We start from the raw sequence: 20,711 nt of genomic DNA, 5'->3' as shown, positions 1-20,711 counted from the left end.
ATAACAGAGAAATACAAGCTTAAACACCGTTGTGCAAAGTACTTTAACTGGCAGCTTTTTACGAGCAAGTAGTACATCATGAGATGTACCCCTAGATCTGCTCTTTGTTGCATGTTCGCAATTATATTTTCGGGAAATTCACTCCATTCATTTCCTCGTGGAATCTCTTCATCATACACGTGTGAAACTGACAGCATTCACTAAAATCTTTAACACTGAAGCAACATTGCAGAGAATCCAGCTGAAGCTCTTCAGTCAATGTCAATAGCCGTTTTTGAAACTAAGTGTGTGTGCGTGTGTGTGTGTGTGTCGACCAGTATAAACACAGGCCTCCAATTCCAGTGTCAGCCATTTAGCCTGACCGTGGGTGACTGTGAATTAAAAAGAGAGGCCTTTATGTGCGACCCTGCAGCACAAAAGGCTACATCCATAACTTAAAGAGGCAGGGAGGCCATTAGCCGCCACTGCTAGTCCACCTTTACATAATACGGTGTGTGCGGAGTAATCGCTGAGCTGATGAGCCAAAGTGCTTTTGGACCGAACTGTATACATGCTCCTTCCACGCGAAAGAAAGAAAAATGATAACAACCTCCTTATGTGCGTCTCTCATGTTCTCTGTTAATGCTACTCGGAAAAGCTTTTTCAAGAAAATCTTTCCCTTCGGCTCCACTTTGGGTAACAATTAAATTCTGTTAATCCTCAGCTAATATTTATCATATGAGATCAATTGACAGTTTGTCTGTGAATGGAAGCCTGTTTCTCCAAAACAAATCACATACATGTGGCTTTCAAAATGCTGGGACGAATCAAAATGACTCAGAAAAGCCAAATATTACTGCTGAAGCAGTGCTTTTTCTTCTTTTCCTGAGGGCAAGCAGAGACAACAAAGTGTGCCTGTGGAAGCAGAAACACATGGACGGGGGTGAAGAAACTACAGAGAAGGCTCCAAGAAACAAACTATCAGCAGTTACCAGTATGGAGTGTGAACTCCATATGTTCTGCGAGCAAGCTGTCCCATTCGTATTCCATGAGCTATTACAGTAACTCCCAGTGTTTTAGATCTGCTTCTCCTAATCAGTTCTGATTTTGCATCTGTTATTTTTAATGCCACGTATCATGTTTTAATGCATTAATCCATTAAAAACAAAGTAACCACCAGGAGCAAGATTGAACTGTTTTCATATTCGTCCTGCTTCTAATCTTTCAAACAAAGTGAACCACAAGTGTCTCTGATTGTGCTTATCTAAAACACTTAGATTCCCTATAAAGCTGCTAGTGGCAGAAATCAGGTAAATGATACTGTGTATCCTGCTTAAAAAGGATTTGCAAACCATTTGGACTGACTGCTCTTCATATTACCTTAATGCCTCCCAAAAGGTCAAAGCCAAGAATGAATTATTGATAGCCATCATATGGATCGCACACTGTGGCTCCACATGCCTATTAGAGGGTTTTCTTCATTCATTTGCGCTAGCTTGGACTTCTGCCTTGACCGACGCATCACTCTTCTTCTTTTACTTTTATCCATTAACTGTTAACAATAACTGACTTTACGCAGGTCCCTGAGTTTCCAGCACAAACAAAGTAACGCCGTGGCTTTCATTTGCATGCTCTGTGCAGGGGTTGACCTTTGGCCTCTGTTGGTTAACCTACAGACCATTTAGGCTTTGCTCCATTTCTACATGGAAATTGGAAAAGGGGAGACAATAATTTCTGGCGAAACCATAGCTGGAATAATAATTGCTAAGTTTAAAAAAACAGAAATCTAATTGTGCCGATCCCTCTGGGAACTAATATTGGACTATCTTATAAAAGGCCCCCAGTATCCCAGCAGTGATTTATTGCTGAATTCCAGTCATTTTCAATACATTATAGTTTCCAAATTGTGTTTAAATTGAGTGTAGAGGAGAAAAGGCCATTAGGAGATGCAGAAATGAAGATTATATTTAAATATTCATGTACTCGGTACCTTATTATTGAATCTGTACACTAACAAAATCAATATTAAGTGCAGCTTGACATAAATTTATTTATGAATTTCGACTTTCTAAGTACTTGCGTTTTTTCGCTCAAAAAAAGGATGGGTATAATGCCGTAATGATATCAAAACAGAGTGTCAGGGTGCATTAGTCTGGGAGTTTATGAACCCGCACATAAAAACTCAGGAGCGTCCCTGTAGAAGTGCTTACTAGGCAGAAATGTCGCTTTTTACAAACATCAGTCATTTTACAGCCCTGTATCGCAGCGCGCTCCTCGGCTGTGGGTGATAGTTAGAGAAAGATGCAGTCATCTTGTTTGTCCTAAATGAGATCTTTGCAGTAAGCCTACTTGTATTAGGGCCTGGGAGTGGGACTGTGTAACATTTAATTAAAATGGATGTCTCTCGTTGTGCCTAACCTGTCCCCCTAACTCCTTCTTGTTTCCAGGCCATGTCTTTGTTTAGACAACAGCCCAATGTGACACTTATGACACGAGGACACTGTGGTTCAGTGGATTTTCTTGTTGCGCGAGTCTTAATACGGCAGCATAAAATAGCCTGTGATTGGCTGTCCCTTGCTGAAAGCCTCAAGGAGAATTATAAATGTACTACCAGTAATAAAATATCTGCGTAGTTTATTTTTATATTCCATTGTGTTGCTGAGAGGAGAGGAACTGCCACATTTTTCATTCATATCGCACGCTTTGCGCACACCATACCGCTCAGATTTAATAGATTGTCACAAGTTTTCGAAACAGTTCCTTTTGTTTCTCCGTTTTCTTTTTTAATAGAAATGTGAGCAAAGTTAAAAGGCTCTTTATTGGAGGAGCCACATCTCTGGACACAAGATGATGCCATAAAAGCAGGAAGGCATGGAAAAGCAAAACATCAATCTGAACTAAGAGGGGGAAGCAATAAATCAGAGAATCATAGCCTTCAGCCCCGCCTTTAAAATCATTTAAACAGATTCAAAAACCCTGATTCTGCTCGAGTCTCTCTGTAAGCACCCTTATAAAGCCTTTATGTGCCTTAGACACAGAGGATAAAACCACAGATCCTTATTGAGAGACAGAAAAATGACACCCTGTTCCTGGTAAGTGGACGCTTTAAACAGTACTATCGGTATCAGGATCGAAGAGCGGACACGAGTAAGTAAGGCTGAAGGAAGTCATCCATCCAAAGCATTCTTGTAATATGTTTTAAAAACCTTTTCAGGTCTCTGTTTCTACTTTAAGGTCCACTCATATCTAAGGTTAAGGGGGTTTGTACGGCTTTATCAGATAGTCAGTCAGTCTGGATTGTTCCAATTTCCTTATTTCCCACTTTAGAAACATATCAGCTGTTCTGTTTAAACTCAGTGCCAGTGAGTGAGCTGGATAAATATGTAACAGTGTGCATCAGTCAGCGTCACCATATCTGCTCTTGGGCAGCGGTGTGACAACGTGAGGCAGCTTTGCTCATCACCCAGAGTAGGAGAGCATAAAACAAGATATCTTTTTTTAGTTTTAGGTGTGAGAGAAAAATACTTTATTTATTTATTTTAAATTTAACCACTCATTTAAAAAAAAATGATCAGAAATATTACATGTTACAGGAAAACAGCCAAAGAAACCAAAATTTCCCTTTTCTATCCCTCTCTAAGAGGAAGCGCTGCACTGAAAAATTAAAAGCTTTGGTCTGCAAGTATCAGAAGGACACATGTTCACCAAACTGCTGAGGATGGAAGGAGGGATTGGGATTGCTCAGAGCTAATGTTAGTTTGAAAAAGGAGAACCTGTTTCAGTTAAATGACACAGCTGGACTTACGTGACCCTGATACACGAATAATTACACGTGATTCTCAGGAAGGAGTATTTTGTGGTATTTTTTACTTTGCTTGAGTGCAGTATTTCCCAAGTAATTTATGTGTGCACTGTCAGCAGTTTTATTTTGTGTTTTAGACCAAATATCTTTATTTTATCAGTTTTGTTTATAGTTTTATGAAATCTCATTTAAGGTGACACTTGTCAAGTCTCGCTTCACATTTTCCCAAAAAGAAATGCTTTAGAGAACGTTCAATTTTACCCTTGCAAAGCCCGAACCCTGAAAGAAATGCCAGAAAAATCACATTTTTTGAAACTGGAGTGTTTTTTTTCTGAACATCTGGCATTTTTGTGCAATTTATAGTTCACAGTTGATCTTAAACAAACAAAAAAAAACATAAAGAGAAGTTAGAGGTGAAGTTAGAGTTTAAAAAAAATCACTCAAGGTCTCAAAAACTCATGTATCAAATATGACACATTTGGTGTTTGGTTTAATTTCAGTTTGAATTTAATACTGAAATCTGAGTACTTCAGACTTCTGGGAATGATCACTAGAGTTTGCCCAACTTAAATTTTAAAACGTAATTTCCTCTGTGATGGATTGGAGACCTGTCCTGTACCACGTCTTTCGCCCACTGCTAACTAGGAAAGGCTAGCGGTTAAAGAATCAGCGGTGCTTTCTAGCAGATAAACTCACCGAAATTATTATTTTTTCTTTTCTTTTGTCATTTTTTCTGCTCTGCATGACAGAAATGTGATGACTTTTATTAGAAAGAATGTAAATCCACATTGCTGTACCTTTAGATCCATGAAAATGTGCAACTCTTTCACTGTCAGCAAATATTTGTCATTTTAAGGTAAAGCATGGCAAAAATGCATTTGCACAAAAAGACAAAACTAAAAGCAAAATTGTTCTCTGTGTGTTAAATGTGAAGATTCGACTTTGAATTTATTTGTTTTTCCTACATTCTCCAGAAAATAAAGGCTGATAATGAGGTAATAACTGGGTTTCTTAACCAAAATGTGCAAACTACTAATAAGAGATGAATACAGCAGCAGCTTATTAGCAGCTTTACAACAGAGGAGCTGTTGGGAAGAAAACACGTGTATTTCACAGCCAGATTCATTCGTGTGTGTGTGTGTGTGTGTGTGTGTGTTTTCTTTGCCTTGAATGTCACTTTTAAAGAGTCTGTGGGACAATTTTAAGTAAAAGCGTTTTTTTGTGTTGACAGCGAAACGATAAAGCGTTCTCGGGTGATCCTTGTGTGTCCTCTGTCTGTTTCAAACCCTCAGCCCTCTTTCATCCCTGTTCACCCAAGAAATGGAATCATAAAAACCATTCATGCTAAATGAAAAAGGGCATCATAAAGCTGCATTACACTGGAGTACACTCCTCTGCACCTTCCATCCTTATCAATATCACCTTTTGTCTCCTAACACATCTCTCTTCCCCCTTCCTGGTCCTCTTGAAACAAAGCATAAAAGCCCTAGAAAGAGGCGCAAGCTGTCATTGCTGTAATATAAGATAAAAGTCTTTAAAAGCTAAAGGTCCGGGTTGGGTTTTTTTTTTTCTCTCCTTCACGTCGGGCAGTCTTTAGGACTGCTCTTCAGGATTAGCAGCATAAAGGACTATATATTATTTGCAGAAAAGCTTAGTGGGCACAGTCTAAGCCTATACATATAAGTCAATTTATATTAGAATTTCCATACATGCATTTTCTTGTTAGAGTCAATATGCAAAAATGGTACTTACTAACAAATAATGCATAATGTACTAGAGGCAGGGCCATCAATAACTGCATTTGAGCTTTAAAAGAAAATGCAAAAATGCCGAGCATAAAGATGGGCCGTATAAAATCTACAACACATTAAACACAAAAACGTCAAAAATATAAAGATGGCTCTTTGCCTGGGAGACAGCAAGTCATTTATCTATGAAGAAGAGGAGGAAATAAAGAGCTCCCATCCCGAGCTCCTGTGTATTTCATTTACTAACAAAGTCAGGTTATCTGTTTAGAGACAACTCTCTTCCTCCTGCCCATCAGCCACACAGACAAAGAGACCGGAAGGGAAACAAGGCAGACAAAAGACACTCACATTTCTCATCAAGTAAACATCCTCTTTTAATTTTAAATGCAATTAAAAAAAAAGGTGGTGGTGGGGAGGGAGTTCTTCTCATGCTAATATATAGTTAACGTTTATTATGTGGAGCACAAACTGGTAAAAATATGTCCTTTTCCTCTATTTAAGACGCGGGAAAGAAAGTAGGTGTAAATAAAGCGCAGCAATTTGGGAAAGCACTCTTGAATACAGAACCTGTCAATGTACACCTCCTCCGGGCAGTTTGGTACACCACATAACACATGTTCCTCTCTGCTGGCTGGCTCAGAGTAGAGACGATGCTGTGTAGTTTTGTGGTGAGGTGTTCTGTTGCTTCTGTTGCATTTTCTCCCACTGGTTTGACATTCAAGATCTCTCAATTATGTATGAACGGCAAGCAATATCCTTTACCATCAGGCCCCCATGTAACATATTTCATTTTCAAGGGCTGCAGAGCACAATCAGACCCTCTGTGTAATTACGACTTATTAAAAATGATTCCAAATTATCAGTGGATCTGTGGGCTGGTGTCTGGGTCCAAACTGAAAACCATTGCGCTGTATTAGTCACAGAATAACTTCCCATGGGTGCAAGGTCTGTCAGCATAGATCCCTGTCTTTAGATCAGTGAATGTTTCAAATGTATTAAAGGAAAATCACCCTAAATATTATTTTGGAAGGGGTAGGTGGGGATTTTGCACATTTGATGTGTGATGTAACAAGGAGGACCACTGGCATCTCTTTTTTTTCTATTATTTTTTGGCTATGCAGACATAAGTGGCTTTTGGGACTGAGCATTATTCGAAAATCACCTTCAATGACTTGTCGCGACGCACTTTAAGCACTTTCATGACTAGTTTTTGCTCCCTATACACAGTCTCATAATGAGAAAACACAGTTCAGCAGAGAAAAGACATCTCAAACAACATGTTTACCCTTCACACAACATGGAGGAATTAAAAATGGATGAGCGCCCCATCCATTATTTCAGCCTCCAAATGGCAAAATCTGTATAAAGCTCTGAGTATCCGTCTGGGTGAAAATAAATAAATCAAATATGCACTTCAGCGTTTCCTGCTCTTTTTCCACGCAGGATACGGTGTCGTGATGGCGGAGGGCACACATCCGGCTCCTGAAAACACCATGCGCTTTTTTCTAAACGCGTGTATAAATAACCCACGAGTTTTCAATTAGCTTTTTGCATCTTTTCTGTTAATTCAAATGATTTTGTCACTTTTCCGGGGAAGCGCATATAATATTTAGGCAACTCGCATATTTTTCCCAGACCCACTCTCCCAGCTGAATCCTCCATATCTGAAGTATTCTAATTTGCGAACACAGCGGTGTCAGGAGTGATTTTGCTGCAAAGTCACTAATTACATGCAACATCAATGCGATGTGGGGAAAACGTTAAAAATTTAGCATCGCAAGACAAATGGAAAAAATGCGTGCTGAAACAAGGAAAAGAGGCACTAACATTCACAGTTTTTCTATGAATAATGCATGTCTCTGCTACTTTCACAAGGACTCACCCAGATTGGCTCCAGTGTCACTCTCATCTTTATCCTAAAAAAGAAAAAAATATGTGTTTATGACTTTCCACTTGCAGCACTGCTTTAAAGGGCACTGTTTTATGATTTCTGTGATTTTCATTAATAACCAAGAAAAACATGTAAAGTGGTCAATTCAAACTCATTTGTTCATTTTTTTTAAATTAAGTATTTAGCATGCACTCTAAAGTTCAAAGCCTCGCACTCCTAGATTGTGAGGACTGTGTGATTAAATGTGATTTCAAAGGTTTTGAGCATTTCCTGTGAAATTCTGTGCCGAAGAGCAGACAGTGTTGGAATAACCTCGCATATTTGCAACAAGACTTGAGTAAAAGTAGAGGCTGTGGTTTACTGTTGCTCCCCAGCCACTCGCCAAATAGCAGCCATGTGTACTATAGAAAGGTACAAAGGAGGCTGATAAACTGTTGGTGCGTCACGCTGACAACAGCCAACATGATCTGCCCTCTGAACTCCGGTAACTTAGACTGACACGGCGGGGGTCAGCGTCAGACTGACAAACAACTTTGCTTTATTTTGAAGGCATTTTTTTACGGCTCCCCTTACACAGTAATTATATTCCAAATCATTATGTGTTGTAAAGTCTATTGACCCCTGGTAAACTTATATTTACCAAGCTGGAACAGTTAATGAAATAGTCTTTTAATTAGCACTCCTCTTAAGGGTGGAACTTCTGAAAGGGGTCCCTGTTTTGTTTTGGCTTTGTGGTTGACTGAAGTGTGCAGATCCACTGTTCTAAGATAAAACAGTAATATCTTAATTAAGGCTCGCCGTTTAACTGTTTACAGTCGAGCTCGGCACCTCTGCGTGACGGCACCTGCGGTACAGGAATATTCACCACGCCGTGAATCAATAAAACAATATCATAATTTCTTCTTTTGTTGTTTTGTTTTTTTTAGGGCCAGGTCATTTTTCAAGCTTGACTGATTGAAAGTGGTCTGACTACTCAAGGTAACAACTGGAGATGAGGGGGGGGGGTTCTTTGCCTCTTGTATAATGCAGTCTTTGGCAGGCTCTCTCTTTGTATTAGATACATTAGGATGGAAATGTGCACCAACTTAAAAATGCTCATGTGAAAAAACATGGAATGTATTAAATTAATGGTCTCTTTTGCCTCAGGGCAGTAATGAAAAGGGACCCCCAATGAGTTCATTTTTCACGGCTTTGGTTATGCATTCAACACTCTAATTGAATTTCAATGTAAGTTTTAAAAAGTCTTTATTACAGTGACTCTTGATGCAAATTACATGTGATCTATCGTGGGACTTTCACCCATTAAGTAATTTAATTGTGACATGCACTCTCTGCACACCTCGTGCTTTTATGCCCATTCCTCCTCATCCAGATTGTCACTTTCTTCTATTATTGGTGCTGTTTATGTGGATTGAGGAAAGTAGTCTGCATATACTCTAGGCAACTTTCACGAGAGCGGCTCCTTAAAAGGAGTAATTGCAAAGAGAGGGGACAGGCCCCGACAGCTAAAGTATACTGGAGTATATACAAGTCACAAGGATTTGCAAGATGTTTGCAGATGACTGCACAGAGCACATTTTACGTGTGAAAAGAGATTATTAGGTTTATCATGCAAAGAGGAAAAATATGGCGCTAAGAGGATCTGAGGGGAGGGGTGTCTGACATGAGAGAAGTGTTAAATGTATACGTAAAACATACACTATTTGCCCAAAAGAAGTCAAGAAGACTGGGGGGAAACTGTATGTGGACGTGCTTTGTGCTGTGTTTCAAACACACTGAGCTGTAATCTCAAAAGGGTCCAAAATCCAACCTGGGAGTCAGTTTTCTCTGTCTCCATCTAGTGTTTCTGGCTGAACTAACTTTCTGAGCCCGGGGAATAAATAGAAAGCCATCGCCTCCCTTTTCCTTTAATGTTAAAGAACAAAACATGTTTAAGAAAAACATAAACTCAGCCGAGAAGACGGAAATCCAATCACAAACTGTATGTTTCTCATCAATAGCATGACTGCGTGTGGACGCACATGCGACTGTGCCTGAGCCCTCTGAAATACTGAGCCCGAATTGACCTGATCATTAGAGGGAGGAAGAGGCTTGACCTGATATTTCCTCTGTTGTTTGGTCAGGAAAGGGACGTTATTGTAAAAGGCCTGTAAAGATAAATAGCCCTGGTGTTGCCATGGCAAAGGCACAAACACTGGTGGTCAAAGACAAAAGAGCACGAGACAATAAATCCGACTCTGTCAATTTTGTTTAGTTTTCAAAGTGTTTTTCAGGGAAATATGGTTTCAAAACAAGAGGCCACATCCATTTTTCCACAGAGAAAGGGAAATCAGATCTTTTTTTTTCTGAACAGGCCACAGTTTCATCTTGTACATTTTTTTCCATGGCCACGGCATCCTGATTAGTAATAGGAATATCTGACACTGTATTTTGCCTTTGAGTCAGGAAACTCCTTGTACAGCTGTATACATGTTTTTATAGCCTTTGGAAGAAAGGGTATTGTCTTTAAATTCCTAAGAAGGCTTTATCCAGCCTTCAAATTTTAAGTGGAAAACCATCTTAGGCTCTATTTTTTCCACAAGCTAAACAATGACGAGTGAACATACACCTATGCCTTGTTCCTCAGGTCAAACAGAGTTCACCTCATTAGAACAATCCCGGCTCAAATGCCGCCATCGGTGATTCTCATCTCAACGGCATAAAACAACAACAACGAGGGAACTCTTTATTTGAGGATGTTCCTTAATTACCCAAAAAATATCAGGTCAAAGCCTTTTACTTGGAACGTTTGCTGCTTTTTATGTCATCAGCCAATCACCATTAAAAAAAAAACCCTCCGTGGCTATTCTCTCTACCCCTTCCCACACACACCCATCCAACACTTTCCATCTTCTCACAGTCAGGGTAGACGAGCCTCATCAGAAGCAAGGTGCGATGAAGAGCGGCCTTATCACTCCAATACAAGAGCAAACACAGGAGTCTTTACAGCACGTTGTCTCAGGAAGCAGTGCACGGCAAGATTACTGCCCTTTAAGACGCCCTAAGACACGACCAATCCCAAGTAGTCCTTTATCTTGACAGTTTGCAGCTCTTTGTTTGCCTTTTCTGTGAAGCCTGGGGATAAAAGAGCAGCCTCTGTGAGCTGTGTCTGATTAGGATCTAATTGTTAACATTCACTGTCTTTTTTTTTATTATCATCATCAGGCCGGTGTTGCCACACATGCAGCAGGTAGAGGCCTTTTCGGTGTTATGAAGGACTCTTCCCTTGCTGCTCTCGTGTGTTACTCAAGTACTAGTTAGCACGAGGTGGCAGAAGAGGAGCCCCCAGCTCGACATCAACAACAACAACATCAACAAACAGGAATTGATGGCGAGTGTTTATTATCTGGTTTAATTGCTCCTCATCTGGAGGATCTGACAGTTGCGGTTAATGAGAGAGGGAGAGGAGGCACACTCGGTTGGCAGCCAGTTTTCACAGTGTAAGACGTGTAAGTGTGGGTGTGTGTCTGTGGTGAAAAGAGAATAGCTCACATTCCAGCTCAGAAGCGAGTAACACAGAAGAAACATCAAACGGGCCTCGTCGAATTATCGAAACAGGCCTCCGAATCAGGAATTTCAAGTCCACACCCAAACGCATACACGCTCTTACTGCAAACCTGCGTTCGCGGTTAGATAGATACACCTGTACCTGTACCGACAAACACAGGTCTTATCCTCCGCTGCAGGCTGAGTACGGGAATCGGATCCGAGCTGAGACAGGATTTCTCTGAAATCGAGCCTCTTCCTCAGTTTTTCATCTGGCCTGCAGCACACCTGGCTCATGTCCAACCAGGGACCTCCCTGACATTGTGCAGTGTCACGCACTCGCATCCAGGCATGGTCTGACAGAGGAAACATCAAGGCGTTCGAGCAAGTGGGGATGCTCAGAGAAGGCCTGGAACACGGAATAAGGCTCTCTCCTCGGAGAAGGATGTACTTTTACTGTTAATTTTTGCCCCACAACCCAAAGCCAGACGAACACATTAACACAATATAAACACACGCACCACCAGAACCACACACAGGCTCGTTGTCCCATTCATAAATTCCTCCTGTTGAGAAACACGGGCATTTTTAAACAGGGCATACCCGCCCCTTTTACTATTCCAGCTCAGCAGGCCCACATGGGAACAATTAGGGGTGTACGCAAGTTTGGCGAAGGTCCGTAGCAACCAGCTGCATCTGTTTTTATTTACCTTTTTGCTCTGGTGCTGGATAATGTCATGAGCACATCTGCTACTGTGCAACGTAACCGTGGTTGCATGCGTGGTTGACCCATGATTCTGTAATTACCCGCTGAGCGAGATGAAGAGGCCCAACAAACCACTCAAAGCCACACATAGCCTTCCTCTCCCCCTCTTCCTCCCTCCCTCCTCCCCCCACCGTGTCTCTCCAGTGGCATGAAACTCCGTCTGCCTGAGAGCTGGTAGCTGATGCTGAAGTGGCATTTAATGGCTCAAAGTTGTTCACAATAGTAATTCTGACTTCATTTTGATGTCATTAGATTACCACTTTCGTTCTATTATGCAGGATTAAAATGTGGTTGTTCTGCAGTGGGATGAGACTGATCACATTCCCTCATCTGTTTGCTTGTTTGTGGTCATGCAGAACAAGCTGCACAGTCTTCTTGCTGGCCCACTTTTAAAGGTCTGAACTAGAAAAATGTCATTTTTGTAGCTCAAATAAGGAGAAATAAAGAATTTGCTCCACAGCATGTGTCTTGCTTAAAAAATTGTGGACAAGCGGTCATGCAAGGAGGCTCAGAATAGTCAGAGATGGTAAATTTATGTCTCTGTAAGGTTTCACACTTCTGTATTAAATGAGGGAAAGTTTCGCCTACTTTACTCACATGTTTTGTTTTATACATATATATATATATATATATATATATATATATATATATATATATATATATAATCCTGAAAGTTCACACTATTAAGCATCTTCAGACAGCAAACTCAAAGCGACCAATCATGAAAGAACTTGTTTATAATAATGATGAGTGATTATGAGCAATAACAATGAAGACCATATATGGATCACTTCACAGAGTCTGTGTGTGTGTGTTCGTGTGTATATGTGTGTGTATTGGGGGGAGGGGGGTGGGGGGGGTGCCACCACGCTTAGCATATCCCAGATGTGCAAACCATATGCTCTGACTGAAATTAAAACAAAAAAGAAACAGTGAAACATGAAAGGGATTTTTAACTTTGTAAAGACAGTTAACAGTCGATACAGATAGGCTAATGGCCGAGAGAGGCCACATGAAAGAACCGGGGATGTTGGCATGCTTTTTGCACCACTTATTCCATTTCCTGCTCATAAGTTCACTGAGCAGATGGGAACCAAAGGCACAAGGAAGTTTAGATTTTCTGCCCCACAGATCGTTGTATATGATGCATGTAACTGCGCAACACCGCACGGTTATCATTTAGAGACGCTTTGGTGCATACCGGGAGGTCACAATAACAAAGGTGGAAAAAAAAAAAGCAGTGGGACAAAAACGAAACCTCTTCAGCTATTTTGATCTATACCAGTGATTCTGTATGGGTGTTACATTTAAAGCACTCAAGTGAATAAATTTAACCCCCCCTTTCTATACTGCATATTGGATTTTCAAGAGTTATCTTATGATGAATAAAGTTCATTTAATTGTGCACACACACAAAAACAACTAGCACTGAATCTAGGTTTACTTTAAAAAACAAAAATTTAAAAAAAAAAAAGTCAAACTGCTTAATTTGGAAAAGAGCATCTGGAGGCAGGCTGTGACCTATCAGGAGCCTACTGAAAACATGTTGGAGAGTGCCCTCTGCTGTTGGTTTAGCGTACTGCAACGAGGGGAGCGACAGCTACAGCTGACATTACAGTAAATCAGAAGCTAAATTTGATCTGTTGTTGAAAAGAAAACAGTTTTTAACACATAAAATTGATTCTACCATCTAAGAATCTTAGAATGACCGCTGACAAGCAATCTGTGAGCTTTTATTATGACTTTCTGTGATTTGAGTTCAAGTTGCTCTGAAAGGTGGCATCAGCTAACACGAGGTCTTCTCTTCATCAGCCTGTTTTGCTGCTCGGAAAGAGACGTGTTTATTTAACGCCTGCCTTTGTCTGAGTCTGGATAATGTCCACCCTGAGGCAATAGCTGGCAGAGGTCTGACGGTAATTCTGCTTGCACTGTATAATCAGCCTTCACTGACCACTGCGTCACCTTTCATGACTGCAAACAGATGTATGTGGTACCAGTTGGGTTTAAAAGGAAAAGGAGTAAAATAGGCCTTAAAGTAATTAAGATATATTACTTGAAGAATCATTTCACTTAACTAAATAAATAAATCTAATCCTACCAAATCCACTGCAGTTTTTTCTCCTTTTGCTGTTGTTCATTCCTACTGCTTGTGTTGAGTTCCTGGTACTCTTCATCAGGCTGAGCCAGCGTAGTAAGAGACATATGTGGTGTTTGGGCTGTGGCTGCTGACGTAAGCAAGTCTGACTCTACTGAAACATTTGTAGCTGCATGTAGAAAATCAAATAAACTAGTTGTATTCGTATTAATGTCAATACTGGTGCCATTATCCAACACTGAAGAAGACACATCATCCCTTATTATCTCGTCAGCGTGGATATTAAAACTGCGGCCCTCTCTCAGCATGTGAGGAAGGTTAGTTGTGGGAAACTTTGCAGGCTTGAACGAATCTCTCTCTTTTAGGTTTTCTTCTGGGATGGTGACGAGGTCGGGCAAAGGCTCGTCCGTAGTTACAGTCTCACGTGTAGAGTCGAGTGTGGACGGGCTTATGTTGTTTGGGCCAGGAGAAGATGTGACATGTGATGATGTGTTTTTAGGTGCCGCTGTGGAGATAATGGTGATTTCAACAAAGGTGAGATTAAACAAAAACAATGCCACAATTTAATGACTGGTGCAGTGAATTCTGGCTTACAGGGATTGTGAAAAAACATGATTTGTGACAATGCAGCAAACACAGGTTTAATAATGAAGTTACACGAGTGCGATGTGAAAATTTGAAGCCACATTTTTTAAAACAATTATTTCTACATTCTCAGCAGTAGCTTAACTGACACAAAACTATTTTAGAAATCTTAAAATATATCTATTAAGGATCTTTTTTTCCCCATGTTTTAACATTTTCATATTAACAAAACACTATAAGAAGTGGAACTGCAGGCTCACAATAACTGTCCACAGGGATGCATCCAATCATCCAGTTAAGATCTCTTTATTGCATTGTTACGACATAGTTTGAAAAAATATATATATATCTTGGATCCAATTTCAGAAGCATGTTGTGTCCCTATACACTCCAGGCACTTTGTTAAGTACACCTGCTTGTTAAAGCAAATATCTAATCAGCCAGTGAATGTAGCTGTGTAGCCATCTTTAGTGTGACCTGATTAGGTTCAAACCAAATCATTAGAATGGGGACGAATGTGATTTAAGTGACTTTGAACGTGGCATAGTTGTTCATGTTCATGTTCATGGGGTTTACACAGAATGGTCCAAAAAAGAGAGAAGAATGGACAAATAACAGTTGGTTGTAACCTAGGTATGCAGAAAAGCACTTCTGAACACATAACACCTCAAACCTTGAGGCAGACGGGCTACAGCAGTAGAAAACTACAGGAAGTGCCACTCCTATCAGCTAAGAACAGGTAACTGTGGCTGCAAAGGCAAAACTTTTAACACGGCAGCCAAAAAAATGCCCCAGAACCAGAAAGCAGGAGAAGCTAACACCGATATCAATCGAGCACATCCCTCAATTTATATTACACAGAATCAGTGACACCATAACATTAAAGTGGACAGATTATAAGTCACACTGTAAGTTCAAGTCCTGGTTCTAGCTTGTGACCCAAAGTTCCCTCATGAACTGCATTTTAGCTGCAAATATTTACGCAATCATTTTTACTCTCCACTGATTCAAAGAGGCATCTTTTCTGAAGGGTTCTGATAGCAGAGGGGTATGCTAGCAAATATATGACTTGTACTTCCTGACCTTGCTCCCTGTTATTCGTGGAAAATGTGTGCAAAAGCTGTTGATGTTAAATATTTATCCATTTAATTTTCTGCAGGTGTCTTATACAGTAGTAAATCAGTGCAGCGGCATTTTAAATTATATTTAGTGAGCCAAAGGAAAAAAGTGGTCCTTAAAAGAAGAAGGAGAGAAGAGAGCAGGATGAATATACAGCCAGGACTTTAGACTTCAGTGGCTCGAAAGATGAAGTGGTGATGGGTGAGTAGTTTTTCTTGGTGTTTTTTTAAGAGATTGAAACATTTTTAACACTCATATGCTGAAAATGTGCAATCACACTGTGATATATCTAGAAATTGTTCCACTGAAAATAATTGTTGAAGGAGGGATTTTAAAATGAGTGCTATTGATATTGATATGACTGATTATTGCTATGTGATATTATTTTTATTTAATTTTTTAAACATTCTTTTGGAGGGGTGCAATGAAGAGTGGGAAATGTGAAGAGAGAGCGTAGGGCCATGGGTCAGAGATGAACCTAGACTGGCATCCAAAAGAGGATCCAACCCTGTACAGACAATGTGTACCTAATAAAGTGTCTGATGTGTGTATATTGGAGTGTTTTCATTAGCAGGATTGAAACATTAAGCGTCTGGCTGAGCAACAAACAAGAAGTGCCTGGTGTGACTACATTAAATGCCATGGTCAAGAAAACATCCAATAATTGATCACCTCTTTAGTTTTTACTGTGCTCATCAGCAGAAAACTCACCTATGCATGGCAGCGTGCTCTCCATGGTCCAGTGCATTTTGTGATTTGTCTCTCTGAAGGTGAGCACAGCATCCACCCTGTAGAACGGCTGCAGGAGCCGGTTGTCATCTGTGCAGGGCTGTAAAATAAACCTGGGTTAGATGTGTTACTCTTTAATGAATCCTCAAAGCCGCACAGTTTACTCATGTTAGTGTATGCTTTGACAGCCATGCACTACTATTTGGAGTCATACAGGTTTGTGTTTCAGCACTAACCTTTGTCTGGAGTATTCTGGCTGTGGGAATGGACAGAGTTACAAATTCACTCGTCTCATGCACTGTGAAAGTAACTGTCTGGTTAACTGACAGGTCACTGAGTGTCAGTGTTTCATTGTGATAGGTGCCTCTTCTGGTCAAACCCATTCGGCGTTTGAGGATGTGCAGCACAGTCTTGTCTGCCGTGGATGCGTTCACTGAAATAAAATAAGATGTGTTAATGTGGTTAGTTAGTAACAAGTAATTATATTTGATGTATCTGTTTATAAGTATTTTCACTTGTTGCCAATTTCTATTTGATTACATTTGCACATTTGCTCTATATTTTTTTAACATATATATATATATATATATATATATATATATATATATATATATATATATATATAATGAGATATACAATGAGGTTGATACATTTTTGGACAATCATAAGTGTTTTTTAAATTTTGCTTCTCTGCACCATCACAGTGGATTATAAACCAAACAATCACCATGTGGGTAAAGTGCAAACTTTCAAATGGTTTAACAAAAATATTGCACAATATGTTTTGGAAATCAGCCATTGTTATATACAGTCTCCTACTTTCAGATGCTCAAAAGTTATCGGACAGTGGACCGGTAAAGCGTTTCGTGGCCTATTTCCTTATTGTTCAAAGAGCCTGACAACTAAAGTGGTTGACCACAGAAGTGCATTACATTTACATTGTTCAAAGAAAAGCAGCTTCATTACATCTAATGAACTCAGGAATGAGTCTCAAAGAGGTAAGCTTGTCATTGTTAAAGTCCACAATCAAGAGGAACCGTCATTAATGTAAATACAGAGGATTTACAACAAGGTGCTAACCACTGGTTAACCTCAAGAAGAAGTCTGGATTAGACTTTGTCAGAAAACATCTAAAAAAGCCTGCATGGTTCTGGTAAAATCAAGATTTGGTAAACTTCTCATACTGTTCCTATTCTCATCATTCTGGTAAACCTGTACCAGAATGATGAGAATAGGAACATTATGCAGAATCAGAGGTAACAGGTCGAGGCAGTGTTTTGGTATGGATGTGTATGACTGCCACGGACACTGAATCACGAGTATTTTCTGATGATGTGACTCCTGATAGAAGTATGAGGATGAACTGTGGATTGATAATGATGCAAAGTAACCCAAGAGTTTCTCAATGGAAAGAAATCTGATATTCTTCAATGGTCAAGTCAGTCACCTGATCTCAACCCAACGCAGCATGTTTTTTAGTTAAGAAATACAAAACTGAAGGCAGAAAGACCCACAAACAAGCAGCAACTGAAGACCTGGCCTAGCATCTCACTGGAGGAAACACAGCACTTAGAGAGCTCCATGGGCTCTAGATTTTACCCAGTCATTGACTGCAACAATCCTCGTGTTTAAAATCATGTTACTTTGTTCAGTTAATGTTGAACATTTGACCCTTTGGATCTGACCTTGAATCCACTGGACCAAGCTGAAACTTTGTAGCTTTAGTTCAAACTATGACCACATACACAACTACTGTGAATACTTTGGAGTTAAGAATATTTTGGCTTTGGATTCAGGACTTTTACATTTAAGTATTTTTAACATTTTTATAACTGATCCGTTCTCTTTAGAAGAGAGAAAAAGAGCAAATGTCCCCACCCCACATGTTTTTATCAACATTAAACAAAAAATAGCCCAAGTGATTTTTACTGATGTAAAGGTCAGCACAGTGACAGGTTTTTGTTATTTTACAGAATATTAACCTTCTTCTTAAACTGCAAAAAAAAATACTATATTTCTATAATAGATAGTGAAAAATTGTAGCTGTTGAACTGTAAAAGCTGTAACACAGATGAAAATACTGTTAAAAGTCCAACATTTATGCCCTCTTTTACGTTTTCCAAAGCCACCCAGTGGGCCCGACTGGAGTCTGTGCCAGGCTGCTTCTGGCCCCCAGGCCTTGTGTTTGACACCCCTGCTCTAATTAAACTCAAACACTCACTATTGTTGTTGGTTAATTTTTTTTTTTTTAAAGGAAAAATAACTTCCAGCTCCAATTCTGTCCTTGTTACCCACCTTTTGGACAAGTTGCTTCCATACTGTAGGCATATCTGTCTCTGACCAGCTTCAAATCCAAAAATTCCCCTTCATTTTCCATTATCTGTATTAACCAAACAGTAATTGAGTACATTTCAGTTGTAATACTAACAATAGTCACTAGGTGGCATAATGCTGTGTGAAGTCTCACGTTGACAGGCCTTAAGATCTCCCTCCTCCTGCCCTGAACTCTTATGTCTGTTACATTCACATCAATGTTCATCTGAATCAAGCTGGCATCTTCCAGAGCTACAAGGAGGTGATCGTCCAGACACAGCGACCACTGCAGCTGCAGCAAAAATCAGACAATAAATACAAACAAAAAGTTAGACTTGCTTTCCAAACATTAAACATCTACAGACAAAATTGTGATCATTTAGAAGGTAATCAGAATTCCAGGCACTGAATGTAATTACTACCTCATTATCCCAGTTTCCATAGGGAATTTCTCTGATCACCTGAGGGCACACACAAATTATTTCTAGTAACAAAGCAAACCAATCCTAATATATAAATACAGTTAGGTTGAAATGTGGCAAAATGTTCATTGTTACCTGAACATATTCAGGGTCACAGCGGATTTGCTCTCTGCTTTGCACCACAGACATCACAGGGCACTTCATTGTGAAACTGTGATGCTGGCTTCCAAATCGATTCATCCTCCGCACCAAATTTAATGTTAAGACATTAAAGCCATTCTGAAAAGTCAATATAAACACAGATCATTATCACCACCAAGCCCAAGTGCAAGGCTAAAAGATTTGAGGTTGTAGATATGGATTGCATATTTCAGAAAAGAATGCCAAACCTGCTGCCGAACAAAACACCCGGTGTAGCTGACTCTAAAAACGTAGTTATCGTCGGGGTCGTTTTGCAGTGAGAATCCACAGGCAGACAGCTGGAGATTCAGGTGGTCCAGAGATGCAAGGTTGGCTTGTGAAAAGCAAGCAGTGGTTCAGAAATGACATGTTCAACATTAAATGAATGCTTTTTAAAGTCATTTATCTTGTCATAAAGATATACCTTGGATACTTAGCGCCCTCGACAGCCAGACCCTGAACTCCTCAATTCTTGCACTGTGCATCCACATCTCCATGTATTCAGGAAAGCAAACCACATCTTCTTCTGAAATTGCAGCAGGTAGATTTCTCACAAACACTAGGAACATAACAGCTTTAGCTCATAAGTGAATAAATGTTCACCTGTTAATCTTGCTGCAGAAGTTTGAATCCATTCTTGTTTCTGAATGAAAAATGCGCTCTTTGTGATAAAACACTGCAAAAAACTGTAGAAAAGAGCATCGAATGGAGCTTATATTTGAAAGACGATGTAGATATAACATTTATACATATCGCTGTTACTCACATAGCAAGGATGCCTACTCTGATGTGATCCATGGTGAAGTGATGGAAACGTCTGTGGATAGTCTTATTTGTAGGTGAGAGGTGGTGTCACTGGCCTGGATAGGTTAAAGCACAGGTGTGTTTACTTTGCTTTGTTAAAAGGTAAGTGAGAAAAAAAGCTTAAAAATAAAAGAACAATTGCTGTTTTGAGCATGTGTGAAAATAAACTTTACAGGATTGTGTCCTTTTGTGTTTGTCATCCATCATGAATTACCCCTTTCACTTCCAGTGACCTCCTTTTATTAACCTTTATTGCTTTCTTGACATCGATGCAGAGATTGTTGCCCCTGTAATAAAATCTCACTTTACTTTACCTTCTATTAAATTGCGTCTTTAGGCACTTTGTTACTAGCAGCCTGTTGCAAAAACACATGATCATTTTATTGGTTGAATTTAGCAGGTAGAAATGGTATTTTACCCTGACAAGTTGATTCTCAAACTGCTGTTAGCCAAAAAAACGTCTTTTTTTTTTTTGGCTTATTCTGTGTTGCAGAATAAAGGTTGTCATACCAAATGTTGACTTTCAAGCTCATAAGAATTGTGCATGCTCAGTGTTTGCCTTACAAACTGTATTTGCATGGATGTTTGCACATATTTTATTAATTTTCTGCAGCTATTTCCCTCTATCCTGTAAATTCTGTTTGTATGCATTTCGAAAACATTTTGTTCATTCATTTATGTCAGGGTACAGGGTTTTATGTACAGATTGTTAGGGAGTTAAATAAAAAAAATTCTAAAAAACGAATTGTAAAT

At 39.7% G+C, this 20,711-nt stretch overlaps 1 protein-coding gene across 1 annotated transcript; it reads right to left on the bottom strand.

Annotated features, from left to right (window-relative positions):
* Window positions 1-7,397: 7,397 nt before the first annotated feature.
* On the bottom strand, window positions 7,398-19,976 carry ciroz (ciliated left-right organizer protein containing ZP-N domains). The gene is made up of 13 exons (XM_085344977.1): window positions 19,921-19,976; window positions 19,758-19,840; window positions 19,579-19,680; window positions 19,364-19,488; window positions 19,110-19,253; window positions 18,975-19,013; window positions 18,707-18,844; window positions 18,535-18,619; window positions 16,476-16,672; window positions 16,222-16,339; window positions 11,109-11,301; window positions 10,292-10,373; window positions 7,398-7,445 (listed from the first exon to the last, which is right to left on the bottom strand). Exons 1-13 carry the CDS (start codon window positions 19,950-19,952, stop codon window positions 7,398-7,400), a joined length of 1,386 nt encoding a protein of 461 aa, XP_085201103.1. The 5' UTR covers window positions 19,953-19,976.
* Window positions 19,977-20,711: the final 735 nt, after the last annotated feature.

This window comes from Diplotaxodon limnothrissa, linkage group LG20 (genome assembly GCF_057381915.1).
Source record: "Diplotaxodon limnothrissa isolate DT_005_m linkage group LG20, D_limnothrissa_male_GT1.1, whole genome shotgun sequence".
Taxonomy (NCBI): domain Eukaryota; kingdom Metazoa; phylum Chordata; class Actinopteri; order Cichliformes; family Cichlidae; genus Diplotaxodon; species Diplotaxodon limnothrissa.
This window is presented reverse-complemented; position numbering and strand designations above follow the sequence as displayed.

What these genes read in the sequence shown, in the direction of transcription:
- ciroz (XM_085344977.1), bottom strand. Translation starts at nt 19,952, where the DNA reads ATGGATCACATCAGAGTAGGCATCCTTGCTAT. An exon ending in GAGGGCGCTAAGTATCCAAG is followed by an intron (nt 19,489 to 19,578) that starts GTATATCTTTAT and finishes GCTTTTCACAAG; the next exon opens with CCAACCTTGCATCTCTGGAC. An exon ending in GGTGTTTTGTTCGGCAGCAG is followed by an intron (nt 19,254 to 19,363) that starts GTTTGGCATTCT and finishes TTGACTTTTCAG; the next exon opens with AATGGCTTTAATGTCTTAAC.